The 17,987-nt window shown below is 37.4% G+C and overlaps 1 protein-coding gene across 1 annotated transcript; it reads right to left on the bottom strand.

Moving 5' to 3' along the window:
* Positions 1-6,594: 6,594 nt before the first annotated feature.
* LOC122843203 (H-2 class I histocompatibility antigen, Q9 alpha chain-like) lies at positions 6,595-17,860 on the bottom strand. The gene is made up of 8 exons (XM_044137802.1): positions 17,712-17,860; positions 16,609-16,869; positions 9,548-9,826; positions 8,906-9,202; positions 8,388-8,492; positions 8,145-8,162; positions 7,935-8,005; positions 6,595-7,524 (listed from the first exon to the last, which is right to left on the bottom strand). Exons 1-7 carry the CDS (start codon positions 17,770-17,772, stop codon positions 7,950-7,952), a joined length of 1,077 nt encoding a protein of 358 aa, XP_043993737.1. The 5' UTR covers positions 17,773-17,860; the 3' UTR covers positions 6,595-7,524; positions 7,935-7,949.
* Between the last annotated feature and the right edge of the window lie 127 nt (positions 17,861-17,987).

The raw sequence follows: 17,987 nt of genomic DNA, 5'->3' as shown, positions 1-17,987 counted from the left end.
TCTACAAGGTAAAACAAGGAGCTGGGAACCTCAAGCTAACCCAGCTAACCGAGAAAACAACTAGTGGAAAACGACGCGTTGGATTGACAACAGGCAGAGGTAAAACTCTGCCTTGTCCGTAAGTACCGCTATCCACCACAGTCAGCTGAACAGCGAGAGATCGGCTGTGCTTGGACAACACGTCTGGCCCAGGGTGTCTGTGTTCACAGAGCGACAGTGCGGCTAGCTTGCTGCGGCTAGCTTACTAACATCACGGCTGCTAACCGGGACGAGGCCAACGTCCGGCAGCTAACCGGCCTAACAGAGAAAACAACCAGTGGAAAACGACGCGTTGGATTGACAACAGGCAGAGGTAAAACTCTGCCTTGTCCGTAAGTACCGCTATCCACCACAGTCAGCTGAACAGCGAGAGATCGGCTGTGCTTGGACAACGCGTCTGGCCCAGGGTGTCTGTGTTCACAGAGAGACAGCGCAGTGGCCTCCAACTGCTGAGCAGGAGCCTTAAGGAAGCGACAGGCAAAAAGAAGCGAAATAATGCCTCCAAAAGGATCCAAGACCGACGGGAGACAAGATGAGGACTATGTATCACTCACGCAAGTCAAAGAGTTGCTGAGCCAGCAAAAGCAAATGTATATGGAGTTACTCCAACAACAACAGGACAATTTTAAGGGTTTTGTTAAAATCATTGTGGACACTACTAACACCAGAATGGACGCAATGACACGAGAACTACAGGACATTAAAACCAGCCTGCAATTTACACAGAAAGACATTGAAGTAGAAAGTGCTAAGCACAAGGACCGAAATGACACGGTGCAGTCAGACATATTTAAAGTATGTGAGGGTATGATGACTATCACGGATAAAATGGAGTACCTTGAGGGGCAATCAAGGAGAAATAATCTGGTTTTTGATGGAATTACTGAATCACCAAATGAGACTTGGGCTGAGACTGAGGAGAAAGTGAAAACTATTTTAAATGAAAAGCTAAACTTTCAACATAAGGTTGACATTGAGAGAGCTCACCGCACCGGTAAACATAGAGGAGACAGACCCAGGCCTATTGTTGTCAAATTTTTACGATACAAGGACAGATCAACTATTCTGCAGAGCACCAAGGCACTTAAGGGATCTAAGATTTTCATTAACGAAGACTTCACGGATGCAGTAAGGAAAAGGAGGGCGGAACTAATGCCGGACTTAAAAGCAGCACGTCAAAGAGGGGACATTGCTTACCTACGTTATGATAAGTTGATCACCCATCCACGTACTAGTACCCCTAAATTATCCAACAATGTATGACAGACAGCCAGACATAGCTGACGCTCACTTCTGAAAGAGAAACATGCAACAGATCATGGCCTATGAGGATATAGAGTTACCCGTATTCCAACACAGAAACTATCATCAGCAAGATATTGAAACTGACATTGATCCTGATAACAACTTCTATAATGTCAGCAATGATAGTTGTCACTATTACAGCGATGATCAGTTCAACAACAGCATTAAAATGGAACAAAAGCTGTCAATAATTCACTTTAATAGCAGAAGCCTTTATGCAAATTTTGACAGCATCAAACAATACCTCCAACAACTTTCACAGACATTCAATGTTATTGCCTTATCAGAAACTTGGCTCAATAGTGATAAGGGCATAGACTTTGAAATCAATGGTTATGAAATGGTTTGTAAGAACAGAGAAAACAAAAATGGAGGGGGAGTAGCTTTATATGTTGACAAGAAGATTAATTATAAGTTGATCAAACAATGTCAACTGTGATGGACAACATGTTTGAATGTGTGACTATAGAAATACTCGTGGAAAAAAGGAAAATGTCTTAGTGAGTTGCATTTATAGAGCCCCTGGATCAAACATTGAAGTATTCAACAACTGGATAGAAGAAAAATTTATAACAATTAATCAAAAAATAATATTTTTCTGTGGGGATTTCAATATTGACCTTCTCAATCCAAATAAACATAGAATGACTGAAGAATTTATTAACACCATGTTCAGTTTAAGCCTGTATCCTAAAATCACCAGGCCCAGTCGCATTACATCGCACTGCGCTACCTTAATTGATAATATTTTTACAAATGTGCTGGAAAATAATTTAACTAGTGGAATATTAATGAATGACATAACCGATCACTTACCAGTGTTCATAGTCTACGACTGTAAGTGCAAAACAGACGATCAAAAAATAGAGACGCATTACAGACGGGTTACGCCTGAAGAGACACTAAAAGCTCTAGAAGCTGAGTTGTTGGCCTATGATTGGAGATTAATATATAAAATGAATGATGTGAATTCAGCATATGAAGAATTTCTAAAATATTTAAAATATTATATAACAAGCACTGCCCAATCAAACAATATAACAGGAAAAGCAATCAAAAAATGAACAGTGGATCACAAAAGGAATACAAAAGGCATGTAAAAAGAAAAACAAACTTTATAGAGAATTTCTAAAACATAGAACGTCTGAATCAGAAAACAAATATAAGAAATATAAAAATAAGTTAACTAATATTATAAAAACATGTAAAAAGGACTATTATCATAAATTACTGGATAGGAATAAAACAACATTAAGGAAACATGGAATATTTTAAATAGAGTTATTAGAAAAGCTAACAATAACAAATATCCAGACTATTTTATAGATAATGAACAGAATATTACTGATTTGAAAAGTGTCAATAAATTCAATAGATTTTTGTTAATATAGGACCTCAATTAGCAGAAAAATACCGACTACAAAACTGCAACTCAGCAATATCTAATTGAGAATAATCCCAGCTCCTTATATCTCAACCTGTACTAGAAGAAGAAATCATAAACATTGTGAATAACTGTAAAAATAAGACTTCCACTGACTGTGATGATCTGGACATGAAAACTATTAAAATAGTAATTAAAGGAATCTCTAAACCACTAACTTATATTTGCAATTTATCATTTCAAACAGGATCATTTCCCAACAAAATGAAAATAGCGAAGGTCAAACCAATGTATAAAACTGGCAACAAACACCTCTTCACTAACTACAGGCCTGTTTCTCTTCTCCACAATTTTCTAAAATCCTGGAAAAACTCTTTAAGAAAAGACTGGAACAATTCATAGAAAAACATTCGCTACTTATCAGCAGTCAATATGGATTCAGAGCAAACCGTCAACATCGCTGTAACTGACTTAATAGAAGAAATAACCAACGCAACAGATAGTAAGAAACTGGCAGTAGGGATATTTATAGATTTAAAGAAAGCTTTTGATACAATAAATCATGAAATCCTACTTAAAAAATTAGAACGCTATGGAATTAGGGGAGTAGTTTCTGACTGGATGAGGAGTTATTTAAAGAGCCGGAAACAATTTGTGAAATTGGGAGATGTGGAATCTGATTGGCAGGAGACTGTCTGTGGAGTACCACAAGGATCAGTATTGGGACCAGTTTTATTTAATCTTTATATAAATGATATCAGTAAAGTGTCCAATGTATTAAAATTTATCTTATTCGCTGATGACACAAATATTCTAGCCTCAGGAGACAATTTAGAGCATCTTCTCTCAACAGTCACTTCAGAGATTAGTAAGTTAAAGATATGGTTTGACCATAACAAATTATCCCTAAATTTGGACAAGACGAAATTCATGGTCTTTGGGAACTGTTATAAAAATACTGAAATCCAAGTTCAAATAGAGGACGTAACTCTAGAAAGGGTTTTTGCTAATAAGTTCCTCGGTTTAATAATAGATGACAAAAACCAGTTGAAACCCTATATTCAACATTTACAGAGTAAAAACTCAGTAGAAGTATATCCATATTGGCTAGAGCTAGACATGTATTGAATGCTAAATCACTTCATATTCTATATAACTCTCTGATTTTACCATATCTATCATATTGCTGTGAAGTGTGGGGAGTTAATTACAAGAGCTCTTTACATCCGATAACCGCCTACAGAAACGAGCCATTAGAATCATCCATAAGGTTATTATGAGCATACAAACCCGCTCTTCATAATATCCAGAATTCTCAAATTTGACGAGCTTGTAGAATTTAAAATGGCTCAATTTATGTTCAAGTTATCAAAAAAGTTGTTACCTGAGCACATACAGAGCACGCTTTTCTGAAAGAGAAGGGGGGTATAACTTAAGGGGTCACTCAAACTTCAAGATCCGCAATTTTAGAACAACAAGAAAAAGCTTCTGTATTTCAATTAAAGGTGTAAAGTTATGGAATAAGTTACATGAAGATTTAAAACAAAGCAATAGTTCAACTCAATTCAAACGAAAGTACAAAGAGGTAATTTTCAATAGATACACACATGGGGACAGAAAGCAATAAGGTGTGTATTGAAGATAACAACTTGGTGTAAGGGTTTAGAAAGATAAACCAGCATAAAATGGGAAAATGTATAGGTAAATATTAGTAACTGTTACTTCTGACTGCCACTTTGATTTTGATTTTTTTTAATGACAGTAGGACTCTAAAGTCTCAAGTGTTTAGGGGTAGGAGTTTATAAGTTCTCACTTCTTCCTACCCCATTTTGAGCATGATATGTTAACTGAAACAAAAAATCTGTATTTTCTCTTCTTTCTTATGCACTTCTTGTTACTGTGCACTATTTTATTTTTATATTTGTATCATGTTCGAATAAATTTCATTTCATTTCATTTCATATCGTTTTTATCTGGTAGGGTTGCACCAGATCTGCTACACAAAGTTTGACCACAGAGTGCTGGTTTATGCGATCCAGGTATGCAGTGTTTTTAATGTGTTTTAGATTGACTTGATTAAAATGATTTAATAAGTATTTAGTAAATTTTCTGTTTTTGTTTTTACAGTTTTAGAGTTTTGTTTTCTTTTTGTTTGTCCGCCCAGTTAGGATTGTTTGTCTCTTCTTAGTACTTGTGAGGGAGGCTTCGTTTAACTAAATCAAACTTAATGTGATGTTTAATTTTAGTAATAAAGGGCTGTTTTTTCAGCAATCTCGGCTTGAACTTTGGCCATAGGGTAACCAAATGCACAACCAATGGAAACGTAGAATGATGCTGCTGATGTTCCAGATGTTAACAATATTTCCTTGTGTTTTTATGCTTAATACCTTCTACCTTAAATATACTGTATATTTATGAATGTGTGTTTTTATACTTGCATGATAAACAATCCAGTCCTTCCTCTCTTTCAGTAAAATAGAGGATTGATCATCTGTTTGTGTGCAGATTGACTATGATGTCGCAGCAACCCTGGAAAATTATGGAGACGGAATTGCTGTTTTCAACTTGTGCTAAAGCACAAAAAACTGTCCAATAAAGGAAAAAAGGACTTCTGCTAAAGACTGTTCCCTTCTTAAAGTGAAAGAAGCTAGAAAATGTCAGATTTGGATGATATCATTAAGCTTTACTTCAGACTGTCTTTAAGTAACAAAGAAATCCTCCATATTTTAGCGCACAGTCATCATATTATATTAAGTAACCGAACTCTTAAAAGAATTTGCAGAAGACTTGGGCTGTTTAGAAGAAAGAATCAGTCCGACCTTGAAGAAGTGTTGGATTTTCTCCAACAACAAATAATGACTAATGGACAAATGTAAGGTTATCGGTGGCTACATCTCCGTGCAGTTCAACATGGATTTGTGGTGTCACAAGACACTGTGAGACATTTAATCAAATTGTTTGACCCAGAAGGTGTGGAACTGAGACGAGCACGACGGTTGAGAAGACGTCAGTACAATTGCAGAAGACCAAATACACTCTGGCACATGGATGGTTACGATAAACTAAAACCTTATGGCATTGCTATCAGTGGCTGTATAGATGGGTTTTAGCCGACATGTTTTATGGATGGAGGCTTATACCACGAACAATGACCCCAAATTGATTGCATGTTACTATTTGAAAACAGTTTTATTTGTCAACAGATGTCCAGAGAGAATAGGTGTCATTAGAGGCACAGAAAACATTTGTGTTGAACAAATGCAGATATTTCTGTGGCAAAATCACACAGACAGTTTTGCAGGGGACAAAAGTTTCCTTTACGGAAGAAGTACATCCAACCAGCGCATAGAAGGCTGGTGGTCGACCCTCCGCAAACAGAGTGCACAGTTTTTGATTAACTTATTTCAAACCTTTCTGGATGATGGTCACTTTACAGGAGACTTTTTGGATAAAAGCCTTATCCAATTCTGCTTTCCTAATCTTATTCAGGTAAAAGTGTTTAATGATTCACTGTAATGTCTTTGTTTTTAAAAGTATAAAAGCAAATCTTCTGGTATGCTTACTAGTAATAATAAAAGCTCTTCTTTTATATATTATTTTATCAGTACACATAACAGCACCTTCTCAGCACATAAGCATCAAGCACATAAGCTTTTAGGCAAAATGGTTGAAGTTACTTGGAAATCTGTTAGGGTTAGTTAAAAGTTCACATTAGAGAAAAACATATTTTTTTAAAACATAAGAACAACTATATTAACAAAATTATATCAGAAAAATCACCGAATACAGAAACCAGAATGGCACATTAAATAAAATATAGAAATCAATCATGTTAAAACTACAGAATAGAAAAAAAGACACACTTCTTATTGTTGAACATGGTATCAAAGTTTCACTTTACCCAGAGCTTACCAAAATCAAAACCCAGCTGATGGAAAAAAACTCCAGCAAAGATATTTACATGTTGGGACAAAATAAGAGGTACTATTATTCTTTTTTGTAATCTTTAAACATTAGAAATCTGTTGTTTGTGTGTCACTTTATTCCGATTTAAATTACATTCTCCGTAAATATATATTATTTACATGCACAATTAAGTGTGACCTGAAAATCAGAGTCAAGGTACTGATGCTATTGCTAACTCACCAAATCAGAGAATTTTACCAACACAGAGACATTTATCTCAAAACAGTAATAATGAATATTTAAAATCCTTTAATTTTTCATACCTGCTTATGCTGGTGCCTATTTTTAACAGTGGGTGAGGCACTGGATAGGACAACTTTTTAATCTCCAGTTTAAACATGAATGGTCGGCACTGTATCACCACATTACCCAAAAATATATCAAGGTGTCAATCTCTAGAGAAAAAAAAGTCTTTTCTAATGGATATGTGATTATACTCTTATAATTTTGTCTCTTCTATAATTATTATTCATTTATTTACAGTAACCTCTGGCAACAAAAACAATTACCTTAATAAAAAGTAATGGAAAGGTGTCAACATACTTAAAACTATCGGTAAAACATTTTTTGTTACTTGTATTAAATTTGAACAATTTGTGTTTCTCCAGACAATAATGAGCTAATAATGAGTTATTAGACAAACATTTCAATAATTTACCAGATGAAATTATGCCTCAAACTATGAAACTCATTTGGCATTTTTACAAATGTTTGATTTGTGATAAAAACAATCTGATTTAAATAATGAATGACGACAAATTAATCCCCAGATTGTGGAGGAGAATATGGTGATGTCGTTGATTGTTTCAGGGCAAACCTTATTCACCAACCTAAAGAGAGATAAAGACAAAATATTACACAAAACAATATTTTGTGTAATATTAGCAAATGTGCAATTAGCAAATGTGATTTCTGTTAAGACGTAATATAAGATTAATTACAGCATTTGATGCATTTGATACTTTTAAATGTGAATATATTTTGTCCAATTTGGTCCAGAATGTGTTCCAGTAAAGTTGACATTACTCATCTGCATATGTAAAGATTTCTGGCATTATTTCTGTATGTCGTTCAATATGTTACCAAACAAATCCATGCAAAATATTTCATCTTAAAATTTAAGGAATTTCAAATGGAATGTTTTTCTATTTGAAATTCCGAAAGCAACATTTTCAGAGATATAAAGAAAGACATTATATTTTATTTTACGCTACTCTGATTAACCCTTGAAACAACTTACTGTGTGCATTGCTGCCTATGTTTTGTTGCATTTTGGAATCATTTCCTCTTCGACTTCCCGGTTATCAATTGCTGCAAAATAAAAAATAAAGCATAAGCCAAATTTTTGTTCAACAGCATATAAAAAAAACATTAATAATAAATTCGCTGAATCTAATATGTTTTTTATATTTATAAAAACAGAGTAAATTATGAAGCAAGTTTTACTTACGAGTTGGAGGGCGCTTGGCTGCAGTAAAATAGAAAAGATCTTTTTAGTTTGTTCATTTACATAACAAAAGAAGTACAAGCTACTTGGTGTATCACTTCAAGCTTAAATTTACATGAAAGATTCATATTATTACGATTCTTACACCAATGTCCAATTTTAATGTTTTTGTCAGATTTTCTTGTACTGCTGCAGTCTGTATAATAACATGGATTTAGGATAAATGGTAATAAAATAAAAACTCACGGCATAGTTTCTCACTGATCTTCTCTCTGAAAATGATTCCCACCACAATGACAGCAATGGCAACAATAATCACTGCTGCAATGACGATTATAATGGTCCAATCCCCTGTGAAACAAATCACTAATTAAAACATCGTTGGATGGTACAGATATTTTTTCAATACTTATATATTTTATCCTACATGTAGGATATAGACTGCTCTGCTGTTTTTAAAGAAATCTACACCTATAATTATTTGGTAATTATTTAACTTTTTGTTTATTTTTTGTAGCAATTCTTTTTGATGAAACATCCTTAGTTCTAATGTTGGTTTTAAATCAATAACAGCATCAGAATATCATATTTTATGGCTTTACTAACCAAGTGGACACTTAAAATTACACATATTTATTATAATAAACAGTACCAATTTTTAAAACCCAAATTCTCTATAATAATTTGTACAGTCAATTGAATTACTTCAGTAATTATAAGTTGATGTATTGGTTGGAATTCCACAATTTTGATAAAGGTCTTACTTTCATTGGTCAAGATTTTCTCCAGTTTTTTGGTGATGTCTTCATCGACTCCAGAGAGCTGAAACACACATTCATACTTGTTCCAGTCTCCAGTTGGGACAGATGACAGATCCAGATCAACACTCATCTGGAATGACCCGTCGTTGTTAGGGAGGATCTCTCCTTTGTCCACACCCTCATGAATCTCTTCTCCACCTTTCCTCCAGAACATTTCAGCCTTATTAGGATAGAAACCTGTAGCGTGGCAGTTGACTGGAGAGGATGACGACTTCTGGAGGAAAGACACTGAGGGTTTCTCTATAATAGGAGAAAAACAAAATTGAAGAGTTTAGGAATGTCACGGTTTTTGGTAAAAAGTTACATAAACACTTTCTCCTTCAGAGACTTATTTTTAACACTTCAGTTCTACTTGTAGTACCAGTATGGTAAACTGAAGTCTAGTCTTTTGAATTCAATGTTGAAAAATATGAGACAAATCATAAAGATGATGAAATATACAGAAAAAAAGAAAGCATAGTCCTCAAGAGAGATCCGGAATAAAAAAGGTTGAACAAAATGAAAATGTGAGTCATTAGTTTTGACAAAACATAAAAAAATATTTAAAAAATGCACTCTTGGTGCATTAATAGCTGATGATTCTACCTGTTCTCATGAGTGAAGTCTTTCCATAGTTCATATATGTCTTTATCCAATCAGGACATAGCTGGTTGAGGTAGGTATCTGCCTGTGTAATAAAACCTATGTCTCTGTCCCACTTGTTTTTGGTGATGACAGCTTGAGGTGTTGGAGCGGTCCATTTCTTCGTGCTCAGGTCAAAGGCTGCAAAGTCCTCTCCATCATACCCGTACTGCCAGAAACCTTTTTTTGCTTTAGTCTCCTCATCCCACTCACAGCCATACATCAATTGAAAAACATGAATACCTGGGGACATAAATTGGAACAGAAATTATTAAACCTCAAATGTTTTTAACAATTACAATATAAAGCAAAAGTAAAATTCAGTAACAAATGTTTTAATGGGACACAATGATTGCAGTAAGTCACTAAAGGCAGATTTCCTCTGGCATGTCACAGTCTAACTGGTTAATGGAGAGCGTCTCCATTACAGTCTGTTAAAGTCAAGTAAACCCAGATTTGTCATTTTGTTTTGTAGAAATAATTCATTTCTGGCCTAAACATAATGATAAAGACTCATATCAGCTCATTATTTTGCACTACATATAAATATAATTACATCCTGGTACTTTATTTTTTTAATGTGGATCCAGGGTACAATATGTTAGTGTTCCCATTCTGCACTGGCCAGATTCACTGGTATTTCCATAGAGGACTTAATGCAACACTTACTTTTTCTCAGACACTAAGAAAGGAAATGGACTGTATTAGAGTTCAACTCTGGCAGGAGTGACTCGCTGTAAATTTTACACATAATCACAAAGAAATTGTTATGTTCTTTGATTTAATGTGATTAAAAATCATGTTTTTTTAGTGTTTTAGTCTCAATGCTGGTATTTTCTGAATAAATAACCAACTGGTGTGTGGAGAGGAGAACCAGCTGGTCCAGTTCCTCTCCCAGTCTGGATCAGGGTGAGTCCAGCAGCAGAACCTCAGTCGGTGGAGTGAGGAGAACCTGAGAGGAACCAGAACCTGATCTGATCGGTTCTGGTTCTGTTGGGACCCAGATCTTCCTTATTCAAGGTTCCTTCTTTGTTTCTCATTCATATTTACTGTAGATGGAGACACTGTGAGTCCTCCAGCAAAACATTTTTTGGGGTTTTGATTCAGTAAAGATTTAAACAACCCAAAACTGTCTAAAATCTTAGAAAACTTAGAATATTTATTTCTATTTACAGTATTTTATCAGTTTAAATTAAATGAAGGAAACATCAAGCTTCCTCAGATGTTTCTCTTCTTTCTCTCTGCAGCTCCAGACTTTCTCTCTCTCTGATTTTCCTTCTTCTCCTCTCAGTCACTAAAGTTTCAGCTGATCTTCTCTTCTCTCTCTCTATCTCTGTTTCTCCTCCTTCAGTTTGGTTCTGTCTGCTCTGAGGTTCTGGAGAGACTCCACCCATGGAAACAAACACACCTGCCCACAGAACTCCTCACCCCGACCAGAACCACTGACCCAGCAGCTCCTTCTCTAGAAAGCAGCTCAATCAGAACCAGCTGATGAACATGAAGGTTTTCCTGCTGATCAGATAAAACCTGTTAGTGATCAATCTGACAGTCTGAGCTGCTTCAAGCTGCCGTCAGTCTGAATAATCCGACCCGGTCCAGCTGATCCTGTCAGTATTTCTGATTTCTGCAGACAAATTGTTTCTGCTGAGCTGCTGTTTGTTAAATGAGTCTGGAGGAGATGAAGGTTCTGGTTCCTGGAAAAGCAGCTTCATCCCAGCAGCTGCTGACGGATAAAGAGTCAGAGAGAAGCTGCAGTAAAAACCCTCAGCGCCGTCTGACCCGGTTCACTGGTTTCTGCCAGAGTTTCATCCGACCTGCTGGACCCGGAGGAGAAGCTGCTTCCAGCGGCTCAAAGTTCTGCTTCCCTCTGAAAGCAGAGATTGTTTCAGACACACTGGATGGAGGAGGACGTCTTCTGTCTGCTGGACCCGTCTTCTGTCTGCTGGACCCGGTTCCTCCCGTCTTCTGGACCCGGTTCCTCCCGTCTTCTGGACCCGGTTCCTCCCGTCTTCTGCCTGCTGGACCCGGTTCCTCCCGTCTTCTGGACCCGGTTCCTCCCGTCTTCTGTCTGCTGGACCCGGTTCCTCCCGTCTTCTGCCTGCTGGACCCGGTTCCTCCCGTCTTCCGGACCCGGTTCCTCCCGTCTTCTGCCTGCTGGACCCGGTTCCTCCCGTCTTCTGGACCCGGTTCCTCCCGTCTTCTGTCTGCTGGACCCGGTTCCTCCCGTCTTCTGGACCCGGTTCCTCCCGTCTTCTGGCTGCTGGACCCGGTTCCTCCCGTCTTCTGCCTGCTGGACCCGGTTCCTCCCGTCTTCTGGCTGCTGGACCCGGTTCCTCCCGTCTTCTGGACCCGGTTCCTCCCGTCTTCTGTCTGCTGGACCCGGTTCCTCCCGTCTTCAGGACCCGGTTCCTCCCGTCTTCTGCCTGCTGGACCCGGTTCCTCCCGTCTTCTGGACCCGGTTCCTCCCGTCTTCTGTCTGCTGGACCCGGTTCCTCCCGTCTTCTGGACCCGGTTCCTCCCGTCTTCTGGCTGCTGGACCCGGTTCCTCCCGTCTTCTGGCTGCTGGACCCGGTTCCTCCCGTCTTCTGGACCCGGTTCCTCCCGTCTTCTGGACCCGGTTCCTCCCGTCTTCTGTCTGCTGGACCCGGTTCCTCCCGTCTTCTGGACCCGGTTCCTCCCGTCTTCTGCCTGCTGGACCCGGTTCCTCCCGTCTTCTGGCTGCTGGACCCGGTTCCTCCCGTCTTCTGTCTGCTGGACCCGGTTCCTCCCGTCTTCCTGGGTTTCACAGCAACTGAGGAGAACCGGGCTTGGGTTTGACCTTCCTCTCTGGTTTCTGTCATGTGACCTGCTGGTTCTGCTGCGGCACCAGAAGGTCCAAGCCGTCCTGAACCCGTCTCGTTTCTGTCCGTCTCTGGACAGACGGAGGAGAAAAGCTGCGTCTTTAACGGATGTTCTGGTTCTGCTGCTTCACCGGTCGGTTCTGATCCACAATAAACCAGCAGCTGGAATAAGAGACTGAACCGGGCTTCAACCGGGTCATGTTGCCTCTCAGCTGCAGTTTCTACATCTCTGAACTGAACCAGAACCAGAACAGATTTGGACTTTTCTTTCCACCAATGAGGTTTTTTTCCCCCCCAGTTTTGTTAAAGGTTGCCATGGAAACCCATGAGGGTCGGCAGCGTTTCCAGGTCGGAGCGGCCGCAGCAGGAAGCGGGCCAGCAGGTCCGTTACGCTGCTCACGTTAAGAACAGCAGAACTTTTTCCTGAAACTTTCTGATGTCTGAAGGTTTTCAGGAAATCAAATAAAAATCAGATTTTAGGTTTTATTTGGATCTTTAACGGATTTATCTGATCATTGTTTTAATCTTCTGAACAAATATTTAAACAATTCAGGAAGTTTTATTGATTAGAGTAAAGATTTTATTTCTATTGATCTCATGTTAACTATAAATATTTAATGATCAATAATCCACCATTAATCAGATAATTGATATTCCTGACAGCCATCAGCCATTTTAATCTGATTTAATCTAATCTGTAGTTTTACTTTTTATTTATGGACCAAACAAACTGGGTTCTGTTCAGTACGGTTCTGCTCGGTCCGATTGGGACGGTTTTACTGGTGTTCTGTCTGTTAACTGGTTTAAACTGGTTTCCTCTGAGAACACACAGCTGACGGTGCAGAGTCTCCATCCTGCTGGGCTCGGCTCGGCTCGGTCCAGAACCTGGTTCTGATGGAGCGGGCTCCTGCGGGCGGGGCGGTTCTGTTAAAGTTCTGGTGGGAAAGTGTTCCTGATCTCTGCTGGTTGCTGTGAGGCGAACAGAACCACTGAGGCAGAACTCTGCAGCGGTTCTGATCCCAGGACGTCTTCAGCTGGGGGAGGTTCTGGACCTGCTGACCCAGATCAGACCCAGTTCTTCCTACAGCATCACAACAACTGGAGCTCCTCAGAACCTTCATCGGGTCAGAACCGTCCTCTTCCTCTGAGGCTTTTCTAGAAGTTTCCTCTGAAGCCGAGTTCAGCTGCAGGTTGGATCTCTGCAGGAACGTCGGCTCAGAAACAGGTGGGGGTCACTCTGACGCTCTGGCTGAGATGAATCTCCTCTCTGGTTGGTTCTGGAGGATCATCTCTGCTGCTTTACGGACAAAACATCCCAGAATAACCTTCACTGTTAAACATCCTGCAGCTCTGGTACCAGCAGAACCAGAACCAAACTGGGAACAAACACTAATACCAGTAACTCAATCTGGGCCGACTGGTGTGTGGAGAGGAGAACCAGCTGGTCCAGTTCCTCTCCCAGTCTGGATCAGGATGAGTCCAGCAGCAGAACCTCAGTCTGTGGAGTGAGAAGAACCTGAGAGGAACCAGAACCACTGATCTGATTGGTTCTGGTTCTGTTTGGACCCAGTTCTTCCGGTTTTAGGATTCCTTCCCTGTTTCTCATTACTGTTACTGTAAATGGAGGCGTTTTGAGGTCTTAAAAAAAAAACTTCCTCTGAATTTTTATTCAGTAAATATTTAAACAATCCAAAACTAAAATCTAAAATCTTAGAAAACTTAGAATATTTTTCACTACTTACAGTATTTCATCAGTTTAAATTAAATGAATGAAACATCAAATTTCCTCTGATGTTTCAGAGGCTCACAGGACAGAACCACTGATCTGATCGGTTCTGGTTCTGTTTGGACCCAGTTCTTCCTTCCTCAGAGTTTCTTTCTTGTTTCTATTCATACTGCTGTGGATGAAGACGCTTCAGCAAAAACTACCTCAGATTTTTTATTCAGTAAATATTTAAACAATCTAAAACTGTCTAAAATCTGGAAAAACTTGGAAGATTTTTACTGTTTTAATCAGAGTTTTAATTAAATGAAAGAAACATCAAATTTTCTCTGAAGTTTCTCTTTTTTTCTTTATTTTATTTTTCTAACAGCTGTTCTGTTCTGTTCTGGTCGGATCCAAATCTCCTTTCTCAGGTTCCTTCTCTGTTTCTCATTCATGTCTTTCTGTATGGAGACTCAGCAAAGTGTTCAGAAAAAAGTAACAACATGATTTATTAAAAAACATTTTTAAAAGATTTCAGTGTCTAAATCCTGAAACATTGTTAATGTTTCCTGTTTTTTATCAGTTAAAACTGAAGGAAACTTTAAACTTTCTCAGATGTTTCTCTGCTGCTCATAATCAAACTGCAGCACCAGATTCTCAACATTTATTATTTCATGTTAAAGTGAAACGATTTGTTTTCCTAGAACTAAAATCTACAGAATAAAATAAACACACATTCTTTTATATCATGACTGGATTTTATTGTAAGGCTTTTTGTAAACGAATATTTTAGTAATCAAGTAATTTATCGATTATTCTTATGAGTAATCAGATAAAAAAAGATAAAATAAAACATTGGTAAATCTAACATAACAGCAGTATTACTACCTGATATCAACATCAGTCCAATTTATCACATTTGAGCTTCTCTAATAACTTTTCTGTAGTTTATTAAATTAACTCGTAACAATAATAACTCATTTTCCAGGTTAACATGAAGAAAAGTTATACAAGAATTTGAAATTAAATTCAATTCAATAATAAAGGCTCACAAATACGCTATTAAAAAATGTTTATGCTTCAGCTGTTAGTTTATGTTTTCATCTTCAGTCAGTTTAATAGATGAACTCTGACCTTTCCCCGACATTTATAGCTTTGTGTTCATGTTAGTGACGGGATTTGATTCCTTTGTTCGTCACACAGAAACATCTACCAGCTATTTAACACCACGATGATCTCCACCTCACATTTGTTGAGACCAGGATGATATGAAATTAATTTTCTCGTTCGTCCGTAAAGCTACATTTACATTAATTATCTAATGAGCAGCCCCACGCCGTGTTCAGTCAATCTGCTCACCTGTATAAAAACACCTGCAGCGTTCTGAACCGCCACCAGGCAGCAGCTCCAGGAGGAGAAAAGCTGCCGAACTCCAGGCATCGCCAGTCATTTTAAGGATCTTATTGGTTCCCCAGAAAGACCCAGATATTATCATCAATCAATAAAATCCTTCCAGGCCGAACCTGAAAACTGGACGTTATGCTGCTAACACTTAACTTTCATCAACAACTTGGGCAGAAATAAGAGCGCAGCGTTAAGTAATTACATGGAACATGGTAGATAAATAATAAAATATAACTTAACAAACTTCGAGGCAGATTAATTTTCCTCGAGGAATTTTAATAATCGAGATATTCGAATCACTCTAGGAATCGTTTCAGCCCTATTTTCTAGTTACTTCCTTTATGTATAAAACTCATGAAGTTGTTTTGACCATAAACATTTTTAAATTTTAGGAGAAAAGTCTCAACAACTTTTCTAGAGAAAGAGGGAGAATTTAAACTGGGTTCAGGTTCTTAGAAATGTTTTACAAATGACTTTAAATTGCAGCTTCACACACAGATTCCCTCAGCATTGGGGCATAAGCCCCCAGTACCCATCAATCCTAGAATCGCCCCTGATAATAGAGCCGGTTTAGTTTTTCAGGGTGTTTCCACTATTTTAAACCTGGTTAACACAGAAGAACTTTATCCATGATATTTACAATTAAACAGCTTTAGTGAAAATATAGAACATAATGTTGAGAACGATGGCAGCAACTTTTAAATAATAACTTCTGTAACAATGATATTAACTATTGTTGTTGTTTTAAACCTATTTCTCAGTTTGAATCTTCTAAATTATTTATTGTACTTTTTTTGTTAATTAATGTAAGTTAATATCTTGGTAAAATGACATAAGTGATTTTATTAGTTAGCAAAATAAATGTTACATCAATCAAAGTTAATTTAATTTTAATTCATATCTTCAAAAAGTCTCTAAATATCAGTTTTGTGTGTGTGTGTGTGTGTGTGTGTGTGTGTGTGTGTGTGTGTGTGTGTGTGTGTGTGTGTGTGTGTGTGTGTGTGTGTGTGTGTGTGTGTCCTACTTCCCATAAGCAACAACAAAAATTATCAATAAACGGTGAAATCAACACGAACCTCCAGTTTGGTTGAAGCGTGGCTTTAAGATTTCAATGTTGGCTTTGAAGGTCTGCTGGGCACCCAGAAAGATTCCAGTCTGACTCTCCCAGTACTGCTGATCCATGTTGTCCCTCATCCAGTCCTGTTTTGGTTCGGCTTTCTGTGTGTTGCTGTCATAGTAAACCATCTGAACATCATCAACCAACCCAACAGTCACAAACTCTGGGAAGTTTGGGACTTGAGAAGATGCAGTGTAGAAATATTTCATAGAATGGGTCACTGAAAAAAGAAAATGTGATTTAAGAATTTACAAATCAACAAAATAATTAAATTTTATCTACAACTTAAACAAATCAAACAGCAACTTTATCAATTATAATAAAATTCAATCTTAACATTAAAAAAGATTTAAAAAGTTTTTTATTACTTTGATGATTTTTTAGGGGTGTATTTACTAAACATTAAATATTTTATTGGTTATATATTTATTATATTCAGTTTTATGTAATAAAACTATTTCTATTCTCTTTTAAACAGCTGGCTTTGCGTTGTGTTTATTTATTATAATTATAGACCTACATAAAATGATGAAAAGATACTTAATTTAGGATAAATCAACATGTTGTATATAAATGTGCCACTAAATTGTTCTACTGTTTAATTATAGTTTGAGTTTTAAAAACGTATAAAAAATGTTTCCCGGTTTCTTTCATTATTATTTTTGAAGTTGTGTTTCATCTAATATTTATACTGTTACAAATTAACCTCATATTCAACTTGGATTTTATTAAGAATGATTTAAGGTGAAAAGTGAGTTGATGTTGAAACAGAAAGAAAATCTTTGTCACTGTTGACATAAATTAGCAAAGAAATTAGCAAATGGACCAGTGTTTTATGTTTTTTGCTCCACGTTAACATATTTCCGACTTTCCTGCATCGTTTTACAAAAAATGTTCGGTCTACTAAATAGTAAGTGACATAAAGAGAAAACAAATAATCTCTTAAACCAACATTTTTTATTTATTTATTTTCAAATCAGTGTTTAGGACACTTTTTTTAAAGTTTACTAGATTTGTAAATTGTCAGATACATAATAATTTATAAATACTCTTCTAACTTACCAGCTTCAGTGCTGTAGATTCCCAGGAGAAGTAAAAACACAAAACGCAGCATTTTGTCCATCGCACAGCAGGTCCAACTGTTCTGCTGTTCACGGTTAGAAACTGATCTTCATTCCACGGAGCGTTTCGCTCATCTAGGATCTAAAAGGGGCGTCAACATGAATCTGAACCAATGACAAAATGTTCTGCCTGTGAACGTCACATAAATCCAGGTTAAATTTCAATGTTGGGGTTGTCATCGAAAATGAAACTATTTATACGTTTAATATCAGGTGA

This window comes from Gambusia affinis, linkage group LG14 (assembly GCF_019740435.1).
Source record: "Gambusia affinis linkage group LG14, SWU_Gaff_1.0, whole genome shotgun sequence".
NCBI lineage: Eukaryota > Metazoa > Chordata > Actinopteri > Cyprinodontiformes > Poeciliidae > Gambusia > Gambusia affinis.
Note: the sequence above shows the minus strand (reverse complement) of the source record. Positions and strands in the feature narration are given on the sequence as shown.